The 23,086-nt window shown below is 33.3% G+C and overlaps 1 protein-coding gene across 1 annotated transcript in view; it reads right to left on the bottom strand.

Annotated features, from left to right (window-relative positions):
• Positions 1-23,086, bottom strand: part of LOC130441021 (zinc finger protein ush) — a 190,434-nt gene that overhangs the window by 96,783 nt on the left and 70,565 nt on the right. The window contains exon 2 of the mRNA XM_056774471.1: positions 18,441-18,488. Coding sequence (XP_056630449.1) covers positions 18,441-18,488 — 48 coding nt within the window. The remainder of the gene's footprint in view (positions 1-18,440; positions 18,489-23,086) is intronic.

Raw genomic sequence — 23,086 nt, 5'->3', positions numbered from 1 at the left:
GTACAGTAGCAGTTCATTTTTTTACGCTTTTACGTGCCGCCGTAGCGTGTCATTTCTAACGCAAGTATAAAATTGTTTTTTCAAAATATTAGACTGCGAAGGCTTTCTTTCTAATGACAATTCATCTCTCCTATAGATTGACTAACTTTTATTTCTTGCTATTCGTTCAAGAAAATCCGTTTAAAATTTAAACTGCACACCAGAAGATGTTGTTGAATCGGCAAATGCAGCGACTATGAATCTTCTCCCCGAGATAATCCAAAGAACAGTATTTAAAGGTATATAATTCTTTTATGGAGTCGCTTACTAAAAAAGGCATAAACAGCTTCATAGCTTACTTTGGAACTAATTCCAAAATGTGGAAGTCTTCAACACTTTCGTCGACTTCAATTCAAAATTGAAAGGCACCTTAATGGTAAAAAACGACGTAGACATCAGTAAATACTCTAAACTCATTTTATATTTGAAAAGTAAATAAGTTGACGACTATAGATCCAAAAAATCTAAAACATTTGCCCGTGAACAAATTAATAAGTTTCTGTTGCAAGCTCCAGATGATATCTCATGCATAAGGTATGACTGCAAAAAATTTTAATTTAAACTTAGATATTATTTGTAACATTTTTCAAATTGCATTAATATTCGGAATCGCGGGAGCTCTGAGGATGGTGATTTATATAAAATAAAGTTTAACGATATTAATAATACCGGAAATGTTTTAATTATCACTGTACCTGATACAAAAACTCATAATCAACGTCGATTACTGTTACTGGTCAAACTTATAAACATTTATAAAAACCAACGACTCAGAATTGTTAAAACAGATGATTTCTTTTTGTAGTACAGAAATGGAAAATGCAAAACCCAAGATATAAATACCTTTTCCAAAAATTTACATAATCCAAAAAACTACCATGGGCATACATTTCGACGCTCCTCGGCGTCTCTATTAGTAGATTCCGGTGGTGATATAATTCAACTAAAGAAACACGGTGGGTGGAAATCCAACACAGTTGCGGAGGGTTGCGTAAACGACTCAATAAAAAATAAAATGGATTCCGCAAGGAAAATTTTAACGGGAACAACTAAGTAGTTCGATTTCAAGCAACATTGTAAATATTCACGATCCTACCAACAATCCAACAAATACTAATACAACTACAGACGATGTTATTTCTCGCTAAATGTTGCCAATTCAAGTACCAATAGTAATGTAACTTCTTCTTCACTTCAAATTAATAGTGCTCACAGTTGTGCTTTTAATGTTACTATTACAAAATAAAAACTGATAAAAGTTTTGTCGAATGTTTTTTAGTCTACGGACGTAGAAAAATTTTTGTATGAAACCAAACCGTTCTACTAGTGAAAAAAAAGTATTACTTTACTCACTTGTTGGATGAATAACTATTTCGTAACAAGTACAAACATCAACTACGTTTAGAAATATTATTGCTTAATGTAAAATAAATATTTATGATTTTCGTGAATGTTTGGCTGCTGGTAGGTCTCCAACAATAATCTGCTAACATTCCTGGACTTCTCATTCCTTCAGAGCGCTTTTCTATTAGAAAATATCCTTTCGCCTTGTTCGTTGACTAAGGGTCGGTTTCTTCTGGTTCTAATAAAGTGCCAAATAATTATTAGACCACATAACTTTGGTAGGAACTTTCAATTGTCGAATAAATTTTTACCGTTTTTTCACCCCAGTTGGTTTAAATCCGAACTAACTAATTTGTCAATTTATTATGTACTCAACAAATAGTCTACTGTTGGTAACACTATGCCTATATAGCAGTCGTCCATCTATGGACAGTTTCCTATGATTTGTGTTTGTGATAACGATCTGTACGTGTTTTGTTAAAGTTAAGGTTGAAGTAGTGGCTAGTTTGAGAAAGTTGTGTTGGTCTGAAAATTATAGTTTACATTGAAAATAGTTGATAGGAAAGGAAAAAGAAAACGGACCAAAAATTGTAATGATCAATTTTATGGCGAACGGAATAAGCTGGTTATGAAATTTTCTGTATTTCCTCAATCAATTCCTCATCAAACGAATCTTCTAAATCTTGAAAATCATCCATATTTAATTATTTGTATGACGAATATAGGTATAATAAACAAATTAATCACTTTGGATGTATTTTAAATCTAAGTTTCTACTAAACTCTTTGATTGACAGAGTTGTGACTGCCTGATAACTTATTTGGCAAAATAACTCGATTTAATCGGAGGTTTAATCTATCAGAAGGTGAAAAAAAAACCGAATTTTGGTTATTCGGTAAATAATAGTTAGTTGGGACTTTATTAGGAAATGAAGAAACCCGGCCTAAGTCTTCGTAATTTTCCGCTTTATGATTCCCTAGGAGATTTTCGACAACATTCACAGAACATGTCCAGGCAACTTTTTCCAGATCATTTCGTTCACCTTCAAAGTTTGTATCCTTTATTAGTTCCCAAACAATAAATATTTCCCCTTAAATTTCCCAAATCAGTGAAGTAAAAATTACTTTCAGGTATAAGAATCCACTGCCATCTCTAGACAAAGCTTTTACAAACTTTTTCTTCAGGGCGAGCTTCATATGCAACGGCGGTGAAAGTATGTCGTCAGGGTTCACTAAAGGATCATTACATAAAAATAAAATCATAACAAAGGTTTAAATATGAATGAAATTTTGTCAAAATTTGATTAAATTCTAAGTAAATCTTCCCAACCAAAAAAATCAGTTTTAACCAGCATTCTAATGTGGTTTCGCCCCAACATCTATTCCACGTACTTAAACGGGCCTGAGGATATCTTGTTTGGTATCCGCTTTATTAGACGACTAATTGGTTTGGGGTATATTGGGGTAGCTTTCGTTATTTTGGATCAACTATTTCTAATTCTCGCGATTTAATAGTCTCTGAAGTTCGGTATTCACATGCTAATTTTGTTACGGAAGCCCCTACTCTATATTTTGCTCTACTAATCAGTCTTTCTGCTCAATATCGGGTAAAAATTCTCGATTTTTCACTTTTTTGAAAGTCAAGGCATGGTATTCCTTTTTCACATTCGACTATAGCACGGTAAATGCTTTTAAACCCTAAACTTTAGAGCCAAAACTATTGAAACATACGTTATTTATTTACACGACTATTTTCGTAGGATTCCAGTTGTGTCTAAACATAATTTATATAGAGAATTATTTTTCAGATGATCCTGGTATAAGCGATTATTGAGAAATGATAAGCAAAAGATGTTATCTGAAGTATTACGGCAACTTTAAGATTGATTTTGACCTCATACTGTGAACTATTTTAGGACGTCTTTTATATTTAAAATTCAGTAGGAAGTCAATTAAATTAATGTAATAATGGTTAATACTATTTTTTTTCTGCTTTACGTTACGTCATACTTTTTTTTAATATTTAACGACTTATTTTAATTTCGTATTCGCCGAATTGCTTTGATAAATCGTAAGGTAAAAAATGGGAAATCCAGAGCAATCGCACCACAAATAATGTTTGGCATCCCAACCTTCTAAATAAATTAAGATTGTACGGTTTGTCATCCTCTCGCATCGTCTGGTTTAGTAGACCAATACATTCAGGTCATACCTCAGAAAAGTTGGAGGTCAACGCTGATCTTGACAACATTCTGAAATGGGGTGGAAGCAATTTGATCGAGATTAATGCAGCAAAGACCTTGATTGCTGTTTATATATGACCTGGACAGTCACGTGGCTGAATTAGCTTCGCAAAAACTTGGAAGCCTCTTTATGACAAAAAGCTATACAGTTTCTAATCCTCTACAACGGCCAGATTCGTCCATATTTGGAATATTACTCTCACATTTGGAGCTCGGCTACAAAGCATACCCTGAGGATGCTCGACTCAATGCAGAAGAGGGCAGTTCGACTTATAGGCGATCCAGAGTTGACCAGAAACTTGGAAAGCTCTTTCTAGTTGTTAAACATAATCCCACCTAGAGCAGTATAGTAATAATGATAGCCAATTAATATAAAGCGATAATCAGAACAAAATGCGAAGGGTAAAATGAGTGAAACAGTTCGCAGTCGATATTAAAGTTCATAAAATCGTCTGTTCATATAAAAAAAAGCTTGTTACATTTTGAGGGCAACTTTTTTCCCTCTTGTTATGAATGTAACACGCTTTTATTAGGTTAAAATGAACTTTTTCTTATTTTGAACCCATCTTTAATATGTATAGATATGTTGATGGTTGCATCTCGATTTTATAAATATAGGACTGCGCGCTTACGTAGTTCGACCACTAATTCTATCTTGCTCTGATGCGAAGGATACAAAATTTAGGATTCCTGGTGAATCCAATGAGAACAATTACATTTTTCGATCGAATTATCGGATGGATGTCATTCTTTGACATGTGTGCGAAGTTTACATTAAATTTGATCGCACAAAGTACCGCGGAATCGAAAACAAAAAGTTAATTGAAATATACAGACGAAACTAATGAAATAATAGTTTACATTCGCAGATACGCATTGAACAATCAAATGAAATGGTGTCGATGAATTTTCCAAGTTAAAACAATAAACAAAAGCATTCGAATCAATTTTTTTTCCATTATTTTCCTTATTTCTCACGAATTGAAAATGTGAGAAGAAAAAGCGCATTAATGTAATGATAATACAATTACCTACATAAATTTACCGATAGGTTATTGCGCCTAATAGAAATGATGTAATTTAACTAGATTATCATCACCCGAGTCACTTAGGTGATCGACGATTATATTATATACAGTGGCTAAACACCCCTCGTGGGGTTGCGCCGCGTAAATGCTTTCTAGATACGCTAACTGGGGTGAATCGAACCTTGTCATTTGGATACAAGAATTGTTTGAAAAGTTTCCTACCTAACAGAGAAACAAGATTTTTTTTCAGCGATGTTGTAACCTTTTTAGCCATTCTATATGCAAGTGCAAGTTGGTTGTCAGTGACTAGTCAATCAATATGAAGTTTTGGACGTGCGGTATAAGAAAGTGCGTTGTCTTGATGAAGAAGTACTCTTTGTTCAAATGCAGTCGGTTTTGTGCAATATCTTTATCAAGTAAAGATGCATAATACTCTCCTGGTATTATTTCTCTTTTTTGAGGATGGTCGATGCAAACAATCCCCAAAAACGGCTCTCGTAACTTTTGCTGACTCTTTTCAGAGCTGGTTCATCCATTTTCTTGACTGTTAATTCGTATAGAAGCTCTTTTGCTTATGCTGATAGCCTCTTCTATCTCTCTAACCTCAATCCTATGATCGTTCAGTGCCATTTTTTAATTTTAACATTTGTATGTCCGTTATTTTTCGTAATGTAGTAGTATAACCAAAAAAATCAGTCGGTTTGAACGTTAAATATAGTTTTTCCACGAAACTTCTCTGCCGCGCTCCGAAACCACCTTTTACAGCAATAAAATAGATGGTACCGAAGACATTCTGCGAGGCGAGAAGCCAATCAAGGAATTCCGTTATTAAGTAGAGCCCCAAAAGGAATCCGAACGGGTCCAGCAGATTGGTAGCAGTCTTAATAATTGAAAGAGCAAAGAAGTTCTCGAAGAGCCAGCAGCTAGGCCATCAAACAATCTATAGCGAAGACAAAATCCGGAGCTATGAACCGATTTAGGTCAATAAAATGTAAGAGGTAAGTCAGTAGAAGTACTGGAAGCAGCCTTCAAAGAGCGCACCAGACACTACAGTTTCAAATCCGAGACAAGCTTCAGATTTCGTGGGTAAAGGAGATAGCCACTGAGGAAGCTGAATATTCATATCCCAGTGGTGGTCGTATTCAGTGCTGGTCGTGTTAGTACCTTCAGACAACCGAATAGGAAACAACCTTGAAAATTTGTTACTGAAATTGATAAACGCGCATGAGGTAATTTGCTAACAAGAGATTTGAGAGCCGCAACCCTCATCGTAAAGCTTTGACCGGCCGAGAGCTTCGTTTTTGTACACCGTTTGAGCCTCACTTTAGTTTCATACGAATCCGAACTTTAAAAAGCTTCGAAAGGAATACCATCAGCAAATACCTAGGTAACAAATCCAGGAGGGAAAGTAAAATCTGTTTAACAGGCTTTCGCGTTATCGTCGACGCCGTATTGATCATCGGAGTATTTTATCTGGTTCACAGACGCTGCCCACAGTCATTCCATGAAATGTAACTTTCCCTCGGATTCTTTAAATTATTTTCCAGGTGAACAATGATTCGTAAAGCCGTAATTGACGCATGAGAACTTGGGTTTATTCATTTTGTTTCAGGTTCCTTTTTGTATCACACGGAACTGCAATAAGGCAACGCTGTTACATATTCACAACTTACATAACAATGAAACATACACCTTATAACCTCTCCCTCTTCCGCTTGGTTTACCTGACCGTTTACTCTATCCGTTTGGTCACTTGTCCGCGTCGTAAATGGCAAAACCAACCGCCGCCGTTGGCCAAGTTTATGTTAAATACTGGCGAAACAAATTTGCCGACGCTTTGGATTATATCGATAACCGCCTTATAGCATCCATATACAAGCAACTGGTAATCATTACTTACCTGTTACAAACGCATTTCCACGACTATCTTGTATATATTCTCTGCGGATATCTCATTAATAAGCAATCGCATTGTAGGTATGCGTGACATTGTATGGATATTACCTAAGTTGTGGGGCTCGAGATTGATAACGGAATGATAAAAATTGTTTCACTGTATGTTTATGTGTGTGTGTCGGTATGTTGTAATATATCTGTCCTGTTGCATTCAATATGAGGGTTGTTTCCTACCCTTCAATGATCCATTTTCTTCACTACTTATTTATTTTCATTATTTATAGTACGTCACAACGTGTAAATACATTAAATTCAACGAGACATGTTGGACTATATTTTAAATGAGAGAAGCTTGAAGTATGGTTAACTTATGATCGTACAGATCACATCTTGTAAAAACATATTTAACGTTCAGTTTTGAACTTACGAGGATGGTTCCCGAAGTACCTGGTCCAATAAAGAAAACATTTTTTAACTCAATCTCCGTTTAGCTCCACAGCGATGTTAAATAAGTTCGATACCTTCAGCTCGTCAAAATAGCCGACATCACTTCTTCATTGTTGGAGAATCTTCGACAACCGACCCCTTTCTTCAAGTCTGAGAACTGAAAACAATCCGAGGGGCATGATTCATTAATTTTGATCATTGCAATAACAGATGGGGCCGTTTTTGCTGGATTTCTTCTCTCTTAAAAGATAGTCAATGAAAGTTATCCCGCGCACATCCCAAAAAACCGACTCCATAACTTTTCAGTCCATCGTTTGGATTATTCTTTGGTTTCGGGTGGAAAGTGATGGACACACGTGCTATCCATGGTGATGGAATAGCTTTATTCCAACCACTTCACGGCGCTGTTTTTGTTCTATTTTGAGTAAATTCGAAACCCTTTTTCTTGTCCAAATTTTTAGTTAATAAGCGATGTACCGATTTATTTTAAACGCCCATTTTCAGGCGACGTTTATGGAGACATTTTACTTCTTGGTAGGTCAATAATATTAATTTTGGTTTTGTAACTTATTCACCCAGTATATCGATATTTTTATTAAAAATTTTTGCTAAATATTTTAATCTAAACCAAATAAATAGAGTACAAACAATTGAAAAAGTTAAATTTCTTTCTTAATGTACCAATTCGTAAAAGACCGACCTTTGGAATATTAGTCATAACGATTATTTCGGTAATTTTATATTTTCGCTCTAGAAAATCGAAAAATCATCCGATTTCGATGAATTTTTTTTTAAAAGAAAACTTACATTGGTTTTAGTGCTTTAAATGTTCAAGAAAATGCACTAATTCACGAATAATTGTTGATAACTTTTTACGAAATAATCAAATGAAGTTGTTATATTTTTTTTCATAATCTACACAAAAAAACGAATAAATTGAAAGAAAAATTTCTAGAAAAATGTTGATTTATCATGTTTTTACAATTAAAAATAATAAAATTGACTTTTTCAATATTAAAAAAATGATATTTTACTAAGGTTGACTGTTAGATAAAAAATGAATAAATGAACATTTTTTTCCAAAATGTTCGCTTTTTTGTGTAGATTAACAAAAAAAATATGTAAACTGCGTTTGATGCTTTGTAAAAAAGTTATGAACGATTATATGCGAAGAATCACGTTTATGATCGCATTTAAAGTCATAAAACTATTCAGAATCTCTAGGTGAGATATTTTTTTTAAAAATTTTTGCTAAATATTTTAATCTAAACCAAATAAATAGAATACAAACAATTGAAAAAGTTAAATTTCTTTCTTAATTTACAAATTCGTAAAATACCGACCTTTGGAATATTAGTCATAACTATTATTTCGGTAATTTTATATTTTCGCTCTAGAAAATCGAAAAATCATCCGATTTCGATGAATTTTTTTTTAAATCTTCGTTTTTACGGCGGATTTACGAAAAAAATTATGGGAATGAAAAAAAAATGAAAACTTATATTGGTTTTAGTGCTTTAAATGTTCACGAAAATGCACTAATTCACGAATAATTGTTGATAACTTTTTACGAAATAATCAAATGAAGTTGTTATATTTTTTTTTCATAATCTACACAAAAAAACGAATAAATTGAAAGAAAAATTTCTAGAAAAATGTTGATTTATCATGTTTTTATAATTAAAAATAATAAAATTGACTTTTTCAATATTAAAAAAATGATATTTTACTAAGGTTGACTGTTAGAGATAAAAAATGAATAAATGAACATTTTTTTCCAAAATGTTCGCTTTTTTGTGTAGATTAACAAAAAAAATATGTAAACTGCGTTTGATGCTTTGTAAAAAAGTTATGAACGATTATATGCGAAGAATCACGTTTATGATCGCATTTAAAGTCATAAAACTATTCAGAATCTCTAGGTGAGATATTTTTTTTTAAAAATTTTTGCTAAATATTTTAATCTAAACCAAATAAATAGAATACAAACAATTGAAAAAGTTAAATTTCTTTCTTAATTTACAAATTCGTAAAATACCGACCTTTGGAATATTAGTCATAACTATTATTTCGGTAATTTTATATTTTCGCTCTAGAAAATCGAAAAATCACCCGATTTCGATGAATTTTTTTTAAATCTTCGTTTTTACGGCGGATTTACGAAAAAAATTATGGGAATGAAAAAAAAATGAAAACTTATATTGGTTTTAGTGCTTTAAATGTTCAAGAAAATGCACTAATTCACGAATAATTGTTGATAACTTTTTACGAAATAATCAAATGAAGTTGTTATATTTTTTTTTTCATAATCTACACAAAAAAACGAATAAATTGAAAGAAAAATTTCTAGAAAAATGTTGATTTATCATGTTTTTACAATTAAAAATAATAAAATTGACTTTTTCAATATTAAAAAAATGATATTTTACTAAGGTTGACTGTTAGAGATAAAAAATGAATAAATGAACATTTTTTTCCAAAATGTTCGCTTTTTTGTGTAGATTAACAAAAAAAATATGTAAACTGCGTTTGATGCTTTGTAAAAAAGTTATGAACGATTATATGCGAAGAATCACGTTTATGATCGCATTTAAAGTCATAAAACTATTCAGAATCTCTAGGTGAGATATTTTTTTTTAAAAATTTTTGCTAAATATTTTAATCTAAACCAAATAAATAGAATACAAACAATTGAAAAAGTTAAATTTCTTTCTTAATTTACAAATTCGTAAAATACCGACCTTTGGAATATTAGTCATAACTATTATTTCGGTAATTTTAAATTTTCGCTCTAGAAAATCGAAAAATCACACGATGTCGATGAATTTTTTTAAATCTTCGTTTTTACGGCGGATTTACGAAAAAAATTATGGGAATGAAAAAAAAATGAAAACTTATATTGGTTTTAGTGCTTTAAATGTTCAAGAAAATGCACTAATTCACGAATAATTGTTGATAACTTTTTACGAAATAATCAAATGAAGTTGTTATATTTTTTTTTTCATAATCTACACAAAAAAACGAATAAATTGAAAGAAAAATTTCTAGAAAAATGTTGATTTATCATGTTTTTTAATTAAAAATAATAAAATTGACTTTTTCAATATTAAAAAAATGATATTTTACTAAGGTTGACTGTTAGAGATAAAAAATGAATAAATGAACATTTTTTTTCCAAAATGTTCGCTTTTTTGTGTAGATTAACAAAAAAAATATGTAAACTGCGTTTGATGCTTTGTAAAAAAGTTATGAACGATTATATGCGAAGAATCACGTTTATGATCGCATTTAAAGTCATAAAACTATTCAGAATCTCTAAGTGAGATATATTTTTTTAATAAATCCGATTTTCTAGACTCAAAAAACGAGGGGACCGCTAAAGTATAAAATTACCATTATTTCTATTCAGTCTTTTCTACTATAATAAATTCATAACTAGACGTAGGTGTGACACGACTGCTATAAAATGATCCTCATAATAGATTTAACATTAAAAACATATAATCAATAAACTTGATTGTCACCAACATAGGTATGACATAAATTTGATTACATACAAACAAACATAGATCGTTTGTTGTTTCATATCACATTCAGTACTTAAAAATTTTATTTTTAATATGAGTAGATAAATTCAACTACAGTACTTGGTTAAGTCGATATAACAATATACAGGGTGTTTCATTAAAAATATTAATTAAGAAATCTAACCTTAAAAAAGTTGTGTGTAAATCCAGATTTCTAAAACGCGAAATATCTAAAACTCATTCGTTCGAATCGTAATTTTTAGTATTTGGCGACACCATATATAACGGTAGCATAAAAAATATGTTGGTATGATCTAAAATACGGAAAAATCTAAAATCTAAAAACCAACGATTCCTGATTTACGATTATGTACTGTATTTGGTACGAACTGTGTAACTAATGTCCTCTATGAGTCAGATATAAAACAAAATCATAGGATGTGCCAGTTTTCATTGCAATGTTGTAACCACTAGATACGGGGTTACCTTTAAAATACGCTGTATTATAGCAAAATACATCACGCAATTAAATTGAAGCTATCGATTTGTTTTTATCTTAAAATTATTCATTCGTTCGTTGATGTAATTTTGTTGTAATTACTAGCAACGTTTCGTTTATTATAAATAACATTAATTGTATAATTTGGTTATAACAAAATTTTATCAGCGGCTAATGGAGTGCAGCTGTTTTGCATTTCCATTATCAATAACAGGCACAAAAAGGTTTATTTCGAGTTTCGATAACGTTTTATCTTATATTCAGATAATAAACTAGTAGTTTTTTTAATCAGCACTTAAGAATTTCTATTTCTGTATCCTACTATCTTAACAAAAATTAAAAGTATGTTCTTCGTTGTGACGAACCGGCCATAAACGTATAATTAACAGTATGAATCATCGTTTAAAGTACATATAAATCAAGTACAGATCGTATTTACCTTATAAAATTTAGTGTCTATCTAGTAGAGTGCCGTTAGATTTGAATTACCGGTTAAAAGTTTTTCAGCTCACACTATAGTTTGCGTGATACGCAACAAACAATACCAATATAGTAATAATGAAACTACAGTGTATAATTGGTGAAAATTCCGATTTTTCAACGTTTTTGCAACACTCCTTTCTGATTTTTTTGTACAATTTGTCCCACAACAACTGTGACGGCCAAATCTTTACTTTAAGTACATTCTTTCATTCCAATTCTTCCAAATACTCTTTGTACAGTTTCGAGGAATGCTTCAGATCTTTGTCATGCTGGAAGATAAAGTTGGCCAGAAAGTACTACGTTTGCCTTTAAACAGTTTTATAGCCTTTTTTACGTTCCTTAACCCAAAGCAACCTCTCAATTTTATTTTGATGACTTTTTTCACTGCCATCCTTCCAAAAAGGACAGCTCAACTCAATCTCCTTTCCACTGTAGAAGTACTCACATGCAGATCCCTGGATTTAATGAAAATTGACTAGAGATGGACAATATTTTCCCTATTTCAGGCGTGATTTTAAGGGGGAGTTCACGGGGGTCAGGACCCCCCAAACTGTCTTACTTTCAGTAAAAAATTAGGGAAGCTTTGGTACATTGAAGGAAGATAACTAAACAGTCGCCCAAAGCGTCGTAGGGCTTAAAGGTAATTATAGATTAAAATAGGGCGGCATAAAGCACGCAAAGGTGATACCATACAAAAAAAGGGAGCTTTCTTTGTTTGTATTTCATCCATTTTATCATTCTCTTCTCAGGAAGAGGATCGCAAACAAATGATGGTAGAAGCATCCGGTCCTCACTATTTTAACTCTTTAAATATTTAACCCCATCATATTAATCTCTCTTTATATTTTAATTACCTTTATCTTATACGGAATATATTAGATAAAGTAAATGTGAGTGACCTCAGTATGGATTTTTCTAATCGGATAATCCGCCAGACCCTGAAATACCAGAATGTGATGCGATAGTGATGATAACACTTTCAACTATCCGATGCTGGTACCTCCACAACCGTCTACTGGGCCAACCTTTTCTATTTCCGTCTCCAGATAAAGTAAATATAATTCACATTCAAATGGATAAAGATTCGTCCATCAGAAACATACAGGCATATATTATAATATGTATACATATACAGTGTGTCTAATTAAGTTGGAATCATATGGAAAACTTTTTTATCAATGAAAAAAAGTTATTCTTGATAAAATTTTAATTCAATGTCCTATAGCTTCGACATACCCCACCTTCTCTTTGTAAACTTTTAATTGTTAGTTTGTCAAACTCTTGTATTAGTTTCCGTATCATATTTGGAGTAATTTTTTGGCGTTCAAATTGGTCTACATCATCAAATGATTCTCGCTGATAAACCTGCTGTTTTTAGTAACTCCATAAAAAAGTCCAGGGGAGTCAAATCAGCAGACCTTGGAGGTCTAAAAATATCTGAATACCTGTGAAACACCTTCCCATTAAACATATTTTTTAGGAGTACTTTAAAGTTTAATGTACTATGGATAGAAATACAGTTTTGTTGGAACCAAATTATTATACGTTCTTGTAACGGAAGGTCGTACAAAAAATCACATACTTACTTAGTTACACATACGTTCTTTTTAAAAAAAAATTTTTTTATTACAAATTTTGAATTACTGTTAGACCACCAGCGATAATTTTGTGATTGTCCATTCAAACTGTAAAACATTTTCATGACATTGAAATTTATTCGAAAAAAGTTCAAATTGAGCTTTGTTCTAATCTATTTTTTGCATATTATTTAATTTCATTTTGATATTAATTAACAATAACATCCTTTGGTTACAAGAAACTTCATAAAATTGGATTTGAATTAGTTTTGTTGCATTAAAATGTTGATACCAAAAATTGATATTCATTCAGAAAATTTTTTCGTTAAAATTTGGTTGGACTTTTGTTCTATTCACTAATTTTTTCTAAAATTAGAACTTTTATAGAGCGAGGACGCTCTAATTGTCAGGATAGCCGAGTTGTAAGTATTTTTATATTTTAATTCGAATTTCGCGCTCTATAAAGGGAATTTTCAGACGTTAGATTGGTAACACTGATCGAGACGTCAGATAGATGTAAACACAATGAAAATAAAGATCATTTTGAAAAAATCCAAGAAAGAAGTTTACAGCTAAGTGGGATGGCCAGAATGAATTCAAAAAAAACTTTTTCTGATCTTTATTTTTATTGTGTTTACATCTATCTCACGCAAGTCTCAATCGGTGTTACCAACCTCTCAAAATTCCCTTTCTAGAGCGCGAAATTCGAATTAAAATATAAAAATACAGTAAATAATCACAAAACCAGAATTTGCTGTAATTGCATATTTGAATATAACTTTTAATTCTAAACAACTTTACTTTATAACATTTATGAAAAATAAAGATACTTTATTCTTGCACAAAATCAAATTTTTTGACAAACCTCGTATACTGCTTTAAAAAAATGTTATCTGATGGTTGTTTTTTAACTTTCGGACCATGCAGAACTTTTTATCAAGAATAATTTTTATTCATAAAACCATTAATAAGAAAGTTTTTCACACGGTTCCAACTTAAGTAAACACACTGTATGTATATTATAATTTCACTTTTTGAAGTTCATTTATACGATATAATGTGTTTAATTAGTAGGATGAGCAGTAAGAAGTATACTTCGTGATTAACGAAATTTGATTCGTGGACTTGTTGATGTCGTGCACTTTGTGATGATTTCTATCTATTCAGCGTTCGATTTAAATGTCATATCGATGCAGTTTTCGTAGATATGTCGATCGTTATAAACTTTATAAAAAAAACATATATTTTATAGTCCGGGAGCCCACAACACTAAAAGTGCATTTACGAGGATTTCAAATTTTTTTATATTAAAAGATAGCCAACCGAAATACAAATAAAATAAGCTTGATATGACGAGGTCTATAATAACACCAGCCCATTTTATTGTAAATTTTATGTACATTTCTGTGACATTTGTTGCAATGTCTATCCACCAACAAACGCCAAGCCAATTGATACTCATCCAAGTAAATGATAAAACGTCCGACGTTGCACGACTTGTTTTTTCATTTGTGAAGACAATTCGTTCCCAAAAGTTCAGATCACGATAAAATTAAGTGCAAACACAACTCTGGATTGCTCACACTCATTTGAAAACAACCTTGCACTTTCAAACTTTCTCAAATCCGAAGCTTTAATTCATCTACATACCCTGGAAAGTTTGTACTATATGCGGCACTAGCAGCCAATTTAAAAATAAAATTATCAATGCAACATCTTGTGCGTCATTTGCAATTTTCTTTTCTTCAAACTCAACATCATTTCAACGCAAGGTCTGAGACTGAGGAAGCATTAAGTACATTTTTACTTCAACCTCAATAACAATCGAATTAGGTAGGAACTCTGATTTACGTAGGCAAAATGTCTGCCATACTTATTTTAAAAATATACTAGTTTAAATTTCCACCCTTATCGCGTAATAAATTGTTTTAATTCGTTATGACAACTCAAGATATTTCATCTATAGTACAACACTCTGTAATTTTTTCTCCATTGTCTGTGAAATCACAATCTAGCTTAAAAATTTCTATTCTCTTTGTTTTCTCTTCTGGACTATCAGTATCAGTTTTAATTTTATCATCAGATGATGAGGTTGCTCTATTTAAAGTAGAAACAAAAGAGACGACCTTGGAAATTACTGCATTTGGTTCTGGTTCTGTAAATTACTCATCTTGATGCCGAAGTTGAAGAAACACTCTGATATTGAGAAATTACACTAAACCCTCTTTATATTTTGTAACCACCAACTTTACAATGAAAATATTCCCAGGTAAAGCTCCATTAGTGTCTAACGGTGATTTCGCCAATTGTTTCGTCATTAGCAACCTGTTTGTTAATCAAAACGTCAAAATCATTATACACTGCCAAGCAAAAAATTGTGGTTACTTAGTAGGATTAGTAGGCGTTGTAATTTTTTTCCGAGACCCGATGTATTACAATACGACTTTAATGAAAAATATGCCTTTGCGCTAATTGAACAATCACATTTCCCTTGCCTGTCTTCCAGTTTACTGTTGATTCTTTGTGTAAAATCTAACGATTGCTAAGTGTAGTGATTTAACAGGCCCATAATGCCTTTAGATCCGATTGTCGTGGAAAGAATTGTTGCGCTGTTACAAGATCGTCGAAGGCAACGTGAAACTGCAAGAATTGTTGGTGCTAGTCTTTGTGGTGTGCAAAGGGTGTACCAGTGCTTTCTGGAGACTGGCCTGATCACTAGAAGACCAACGTCTGTGCGAAAAAGAGTTACCACTAAACGAGATGACCGTTTTTTGGTGTCCACAAGTTTGCGGAATAAACCATCTACTGCGAAATAAGTTAGAAGAAGACTTCATGGTGCTGGACTGTCATGCAAAAGAATGGCTACAGGTCCTCCGTTACAACACCAGCATCGGACTGCAAGATTGACATTTGCCGTTCGTTGGAATGATGATGACTGGAGCTGGGTATTGTTCTCAGATGAGTCGCGTTTTTGCCTAACTAGATCAGATGGACGTCGACGAGTGTGGAGAAGACCCGAGGAAAGATATGCTGAAGTTTGAATTGACGGGTGTCTTCTATTTGGCGGTGGATCAGTTATGGTTTGGGCGGGAATCACTGCACAAGCTCGTACAGAGTTAGTCATCATAGAAAATGGCTCCCTAAATTTTCACAGGTACATTACAAAGGTGCTAGAAGACCATATTATGCCTTTCATGGTGACTATGGGGGAACGTGGTATTTTTATGCAAGATAATGCGATGCCACATACAGCCAGAATTTTCAGGGAGTATCTGGATGATGTAGAAAATAGGCGGTTTAACTGTCCAGCCCGCAGCTCAGACATGAATCCCATAGAACATGACTGGAACGTGTTTGGAACGACTGATCTGCAGACACACACAAGCACCAAGAACTCCCCAAGACCTTAGAAGATTCCTGTTGCAGGAATGGGATAACATCGACCAGAATTTGATCCGTAACTTAATTCAAAGTATGCCGCGTCGACTTCAAGCAGTCATCAATGCAAGAGGAGGGAATACACGTTATAAGTGTCAAGTTTTTTTTATTTTGTTCGTTCCATATCTTCCCTAACATCAAAATGTTGAATTTCGCCCAAAATATTGATTTATTGCTTTTTCAGAATAAATCATTTAATCCAAGAGAAAAATGCTTTTTCTTTGGTATAGAGTATCACATTCAGATTACAAAAGCAGATGGTGACCTACATTTTTTGTTCGCCAGGGTATTTTTGAATAAATTTCTATAAATTCAAAATAAAACATATCACAAACAGCACAATTTAAATCTAATTAATAAGAAAAACGGGCAACGTCTTGTAATGGTACGGAATAGTTATTTAATTTCCGAATAGCCCTCGTACAAAACGAAATTATCTAAACAAAAATGAACGAATATACATTTATAAATATAAAGCTTTTATGTATTGAAAATGGTAAAACGTGAGGATTACGAGAGATATCACCAACTATTATAAATGTACGCTGGTGCTAGCGGACGATAGCGTCGCGACGATCGTTAGCCTGTGGAAGTTTAATGAAAATATACGAAATAGATTCAATTTGTATGACATCGATAAGGCTTGACCAATAATGATGACAGCTGCCGAAGCGTATTTTCAATATAGAAACGTTCGATTGGCAAGAAGAGTTGTAGGATTGATATTCTCCAAAAACCGCAGATACGGCCAATGGGACGTGATATAATAGAGAATACGAATATGAAACGTTCCTCACCATAACTTTTCAATTAGTAAATATCAAGAATAATCGGAAGTATTGTTTAAAACGTTTGATCTTCAATGTATCCAATTGATTTGAAACGAACATTAAAAAATCAAGTGAACTTTCCAATCCAGTACAATCTTTCTAGTTCGGCCATCTCGGGACCGGACTACCGGCCGAACGACAAAATGGCCGGACTAACCGGATCTAATACCAAAGTTTAAAATAACCCTATTACCAACGTTAAAAAAATCAACAAAAGACATTGTTAAAACATTTTAACAGCATTTTGTATTTACCAACAAGAAGATTTGACGTGTCTTTGTTAAATTGCCTTGTTGTACAACTCGTAGATACGTTTTTGTAACACATTTAAAAAGTAAATACAGATACTGGTTCAAAGATAAAAATGAAAATAAAAACACACTATACACACTGAATAAAACCAACGCAAAATATATTTGCGGAAATCACTTTACAATACACATAACCTTAAAAAATTCGCGTTCGCGCGACCGGGCCGGATAGCCATCGCTCACCTGTTTATGTAAGACTTTTTTGCAATCTATCGCAAGTTTAGAGCCGTTCTGTTTTCTGAGTACATTGAAATTGATGTGTTTATTTGGCGTGGATTAAGTAGAGTGCAAATACAGCGAATATTTTGTCTTGGAAAACGGTAGTGAGTTTCCAAGCGAAAAAAAACCTCCTTCTACTAATCCATTCATTTTGGACTAACGTGTGCCTCTAAGGATTTATGATAAATAGTCACAGGCGACATTCCATCAGTCCTCTTTACAAAATATTAACCACAGATAATGCACGTGGACTTTTTTACTGATGACACTTCGACAGTTACGTTTTTTTACGATTAAATTGATCTGTTTTAATATTTTAGTGTTGTTTAAAAATTGGACAGTTCTGATATATGATTTTTATTCAATGAATCACTAGATAAATCGCTAAGTTTGCAATTTTCTTTCGTACTTTTTAAGAGTGAAACGTGTAGATGATGTCGAATAACCAAAATATTATTCATAAGTATGAAACTGCATCTTGCCTAGCACTTTTGTTGATACTCGGATAAAAAGGGTTGGAAATTTTTTAAATATGGTTTTGATAGCATTGCAAAACTCACCTTTCTCAGATTCAGGTTCTTCTAGCGGTGGTTTTTCGTGCGAATCGCCTGAAACAAAAAATAAAATAATATTTATAATAATAGTAGATGGATCTCCAAATAATTGAAAGAATCATCCATCGGGTAGAGACGAAAACAATTAATATTGAAACAATAATTTTTTCATAACCTTAGATACAAGTTCAACAATATTGACTATATTAAGTGGACTGGAAAGTTCGTAGGATGATACATAGAGGGCGCTACTAGTATTAAACTCGTATGATTTTCAGTGAGCCCCAACCTTCAAAAGACAAATGAAGGAATTTGACAACTGTCGCACTATTAATTTGTGAGTTATATCATTTTAAGTGAAGCAATTTTTGTTAGTTTGCAAACATGAATAAAAAGGTATTTCGAGTGTTAATGAAGTATCCATTTTCGATAAAAAAAATATATTGAAACTGAAACGATAAACATTATTTGAGCTTTGGCGGAGCAACTTCAAATACGTCGAATGGATACTCTTGTGAAAATTTCCCTGGATAATTGATTTCAAAACGAGCTGACATAAGTTGGCCTCAACGCTGTCCCAATTTAGCACATATTGATTTATTTTCTATGCGGTTATGTCAAATGTAGAGTTTACGCTATCAAACCTACTTCCAAGGCATGATTAAAAGAAAATGGCCGTCACGAAATGGCAACCATCACGGATAATACCAACCTAGCCGGCAATTTGATTAAATGAATGCCGTGAATGCAACAGTTCACATTTGGACGATGTTATTTTTCAGAAAAAATTCCCTAACAATGTATTTCAATATGTGACAAAAATTTTCTCAATAAACTCCTTGTTTTCCTTAAAATTGTTTTATTAAATATGAGCTATTTTTGAGACACCTTGTACTGTAATTTTTTTTAGCATTTTTCTGGCAATTATATGCGTGTTATGAGGGAGCTTCTTGGATTGACATCCTAGACAATGATTTTTGGAGTGGTGGTACTATAAACAGTGTGTTCAGTATGAAAATAACGAACCGTTCCAGACATGCCAATTTAATAAATCTTAAATTTTGTTCTTAACCAAGAGTCGCTTAGAGTTAACTCGTTAAAACAGGCCAATAACGATACACACTTATATCGTAGAACATTTAAAAGAGGGCTACGATATGAATGTTGCGTCACCGCCTCCACTGGCAAACGTGAACAGCCGCCGTCAATAAGTATTTATTTCAGACATCGATAAAGACGACTGCGATTGGTAAATGGTAAGCTGGTGATTGAATCACAGCGGTCGTCCCTTTTCTTCTTCATCGTTATCAAATACAATTCGATTCGAGTATTTTTGGTCCCGCTGAGACTTCCCACCTTGTTTTTCGTACCTTTTAGCTCACTTATCGGCGATAAAAATCAACCCAGTCACATCGTATCAAAATTTAACAAAGAAACAACACAATTGATTATTATTGTTATTACCAGTCTGAGTGATTGTTAGATTGGTGGTCGGGGAAAAAAAACGCTGATTTATCGAAAGCATAAATGTTGATGATATCATAGATTTATTGTATAATTACGCATTAGGTACGAGGTGTGAGTGAAAAAGTACTGTTTAGAAATACATTCGATGTACAAATTATTCTCGGCGTCTCCTTTTTGAGCATACCTTTTGTGCTTTTTAAGCACATAAAACCAAAAATGTTTTTTAAATGAGCTTAACACAATTATTAATGAAAAATGAAAAGCGTCGAGGACTCGATGTACGAAAAATAGCCGTCCCAATTATGTATTTTGATCTGGATATTAAATCACGAGACTGCTACTGTTAAATTGAAAAAAAACTCCGACTGAGTGATATAAATTGTTGCAAGAGGCCTATGGGGACAATTCTCTATCTCGTGCGCGTGTTTTTGAGTGGTGTAAGCGCTTTAGTGAGGGCCGAGAGATCACAGAAGATGACCAAGTCGCCCTGTGACTGTTTCAACTCTGGAAACAGTGACCAAAATCAACCAAATTGTTCGTGCAGATCGTCTGTGCCTGACCAAAAGCTCTTACGTCAACGGGTCTGCTCAGATTTCCTTGGAAGGTTAGAAAAAGATCTGCTTCGAAAGGGACTCGATTCGAGTCTATGGGAAGCGGTACAGCAAAAAACGGCAGAGTTCGTAAAGGTTCTCACCAAAGAAGACTTCCATCACTGCTTCGATCAATGGAAAAAACGTATGGAAAGGTCTCTAGCGAGGGGAGGGGAGTATATTGAAGGGAAGCATTTGTCTCGTTATTTAATAGCCAGACCTAAATCCCAAAAATAACAAAAATGGAAACGTTGATTTCGAAAGAAAGTGATGAAACGCCTACAGGTGTCGTGATTTCAAATGTTACCGTGGATGGACAAGGAATTCCCCCCAGCTTTGGATGATGATGATGAAGACGCTGGCTCATGGTGTGTTGAAATGAGTGATAACTTTTTACCAGAAGCGCCTTCCGCCTCTGAAGATACGCTTTTACAGAATATTACGCCGAAGCATAGTATTAGGTGGAGACACAAGGTAATAGTAAACACAATTTCACCGGCTTGATTGCCACCCATTGCTGTCGATCCCAAAATTGAAAGCCCAGTAGATTATTACAACAGATACGTGCCTAAACAATTATTTCAAGTTATGGATGAAATAACAAACTTATACGCTACATATTCCAATAAAGTATGTGCATATGTCCACTGAAATATTTGGGTACCCTTGTTTGAAAATATATTGGGAAACAAATATCAGCATTCCCTTGTAAGGGGCCGATTTTTTTGAGCTGGGTAACAATTTACATCTAGTTGATAATATAGCAATACCAGGTAATTCTAAAGATGCGTTTATCAAAATGCGCCCGATCTTTGGTGCTGTTAGAAAGAGGTGTTTTGATTTACCACAGATTGTTCCTTTCACCGGAAAAAATGTTGCCAAACAGTATATAAAGGGCAAGCCTTGTCCATGGGGTCTGAAAATCTTCTTCTTATGTGGTAAACATGGTCAAGCTTACGATTTTATCCTTTATCAGAGTTCCAGTCCAAAATTGGATACGGTGCAGCTGTACTCCTTCATCTTAGAAAGAGATTTGGAGAAAGCAAAGGTCACCAGCTATACTTTGACAATTATTTTTCGTACTAAGAAATGAACAATGAACAAAAAACCGCGAGGCTTTGCTCAATAAATGACTAGCTATGATGAAGATGTAACTGTGGCCAAATGGTTGGATAATAAGATTATCCATTTAGCATCTAATTTGGTGAAGAAGAGGTGGTGTACAAAAGATAAGCACTTTATTGAAGTGGAACGTCCCGAAGTTGTCGAAAAGAATTTCATAACGTCAACATGCCCCTCTCTACTCCAGTAAAATTGTACCTACTGAGTTCGATAGTTCTGAAGATAACCTAACCTCATCAGAAATGCTTTGCTGTCAAAAAATTGTTACAATTTATAGATAAAAGCTTGTAAATACTGAAAAAACAAACATAAAAATAACTAAATAAGGATACGAATAAAATAAAATTTCAATATACAGAAGAAAACCACAATGAGTAACAAAATTATAGATAATAGTATGCACCAGGACCGGAATTAAATATTATTATTAAAAATATAAGTCTTTAACAGAGTAGAAGACACTATCCAGTAAATATGCCCTCAAATTATTGCGCAAAAAGATGATATCGATTTGATTTCAAGTGGCAAGTGATTGTGCATTTTTTTGCATAGTAAAATATTGAGCCCTTAACTAATTTTGAACGTGGAGTAAGTAGGTGAAGGTCGTGCCCCGCGTTCTTAAGTGCAACGTCCTTTTTGAAATTGGAGAAGCGAATTTTTGAATCTTTTGAAGAAGTCCCTGCAGTGAACCCTGCTGTTTAGTCCGAGTAAATATCTAACTGTTCTATTTTGTAGTTTGAAGATTCGCTCAAATTGTCGCACCACACGTACCACAGAAGGAAAGGTCATATCTGAGATACGACTCAATAAGAAGATGGATAGTTCAAGGAATTGTCCACAACAAGCACTAAAAATTTTACAGATTAAACGACGTCAGTAGTGGAGTTATTTAATAAAAGAGGCAACAATGTATTTTTATATGATAAAACTTTAGTTTTATAAACGTTGAGACAGAGATTAGAATTGCACTAAGATTTAAAGTTGATTAGATCTCTAGATTTGGTCCCATGAAGTCCCGTGTGATCAAGGTTGCTCTAAGAGACACCAAGAGAAATTAGTGTCGTTTGCAAATTATCGATTTCGTTTATATCATCAGCATCCATCATTTTGTCTGGACCTTACGCCGCCAGATTACTGTTTCATCGGATCCATGGCGAAATTCTTGGGTGGGAAACAATTTGATTCCAAAGAACATTGTCCACAACGAGCACTAAGAATCTTACAGATTAAACGACGTCAGTAGTGGAGTTATTTAATAAAAGAGGCAACAATGTATTTTTATATGATAAAACTTTAGTTTTAGAAACGTTGAGACAGAAATTAGAATCGTACCATGATTTAAAGTTGATTAGATCACTAGATTTGTTCCCATGAAGTCCCGTGTGATCAAGGTTGCTCTAAGAGATACCAAGAGAAACTAGTGTCGTTTGCAAATAGTCGATTTCGTTTATATCATCAGCATCCATCATTTTG

Source organism: Diorhabda sublineata, chromosome 3 (assembly GCF_026230105.1).
Source record: "Diorhabda sublineata isolate icDioSubl1.1 chromosome 3, icDioSubl1.1, whole genome shotgun sequence".
Lineage (NCBI taxonomy): Eukaryota > Metazoa > Arthropoda > Insecta > Coleoptera > Chrysomelidae > Diorhabda > Diorhabda sublineata.
The sequence above is the reverse complement of the archived record's forward strand: the minus strand, read 5'-3'. Positions and strand labels throughout refer to the sequence as shown.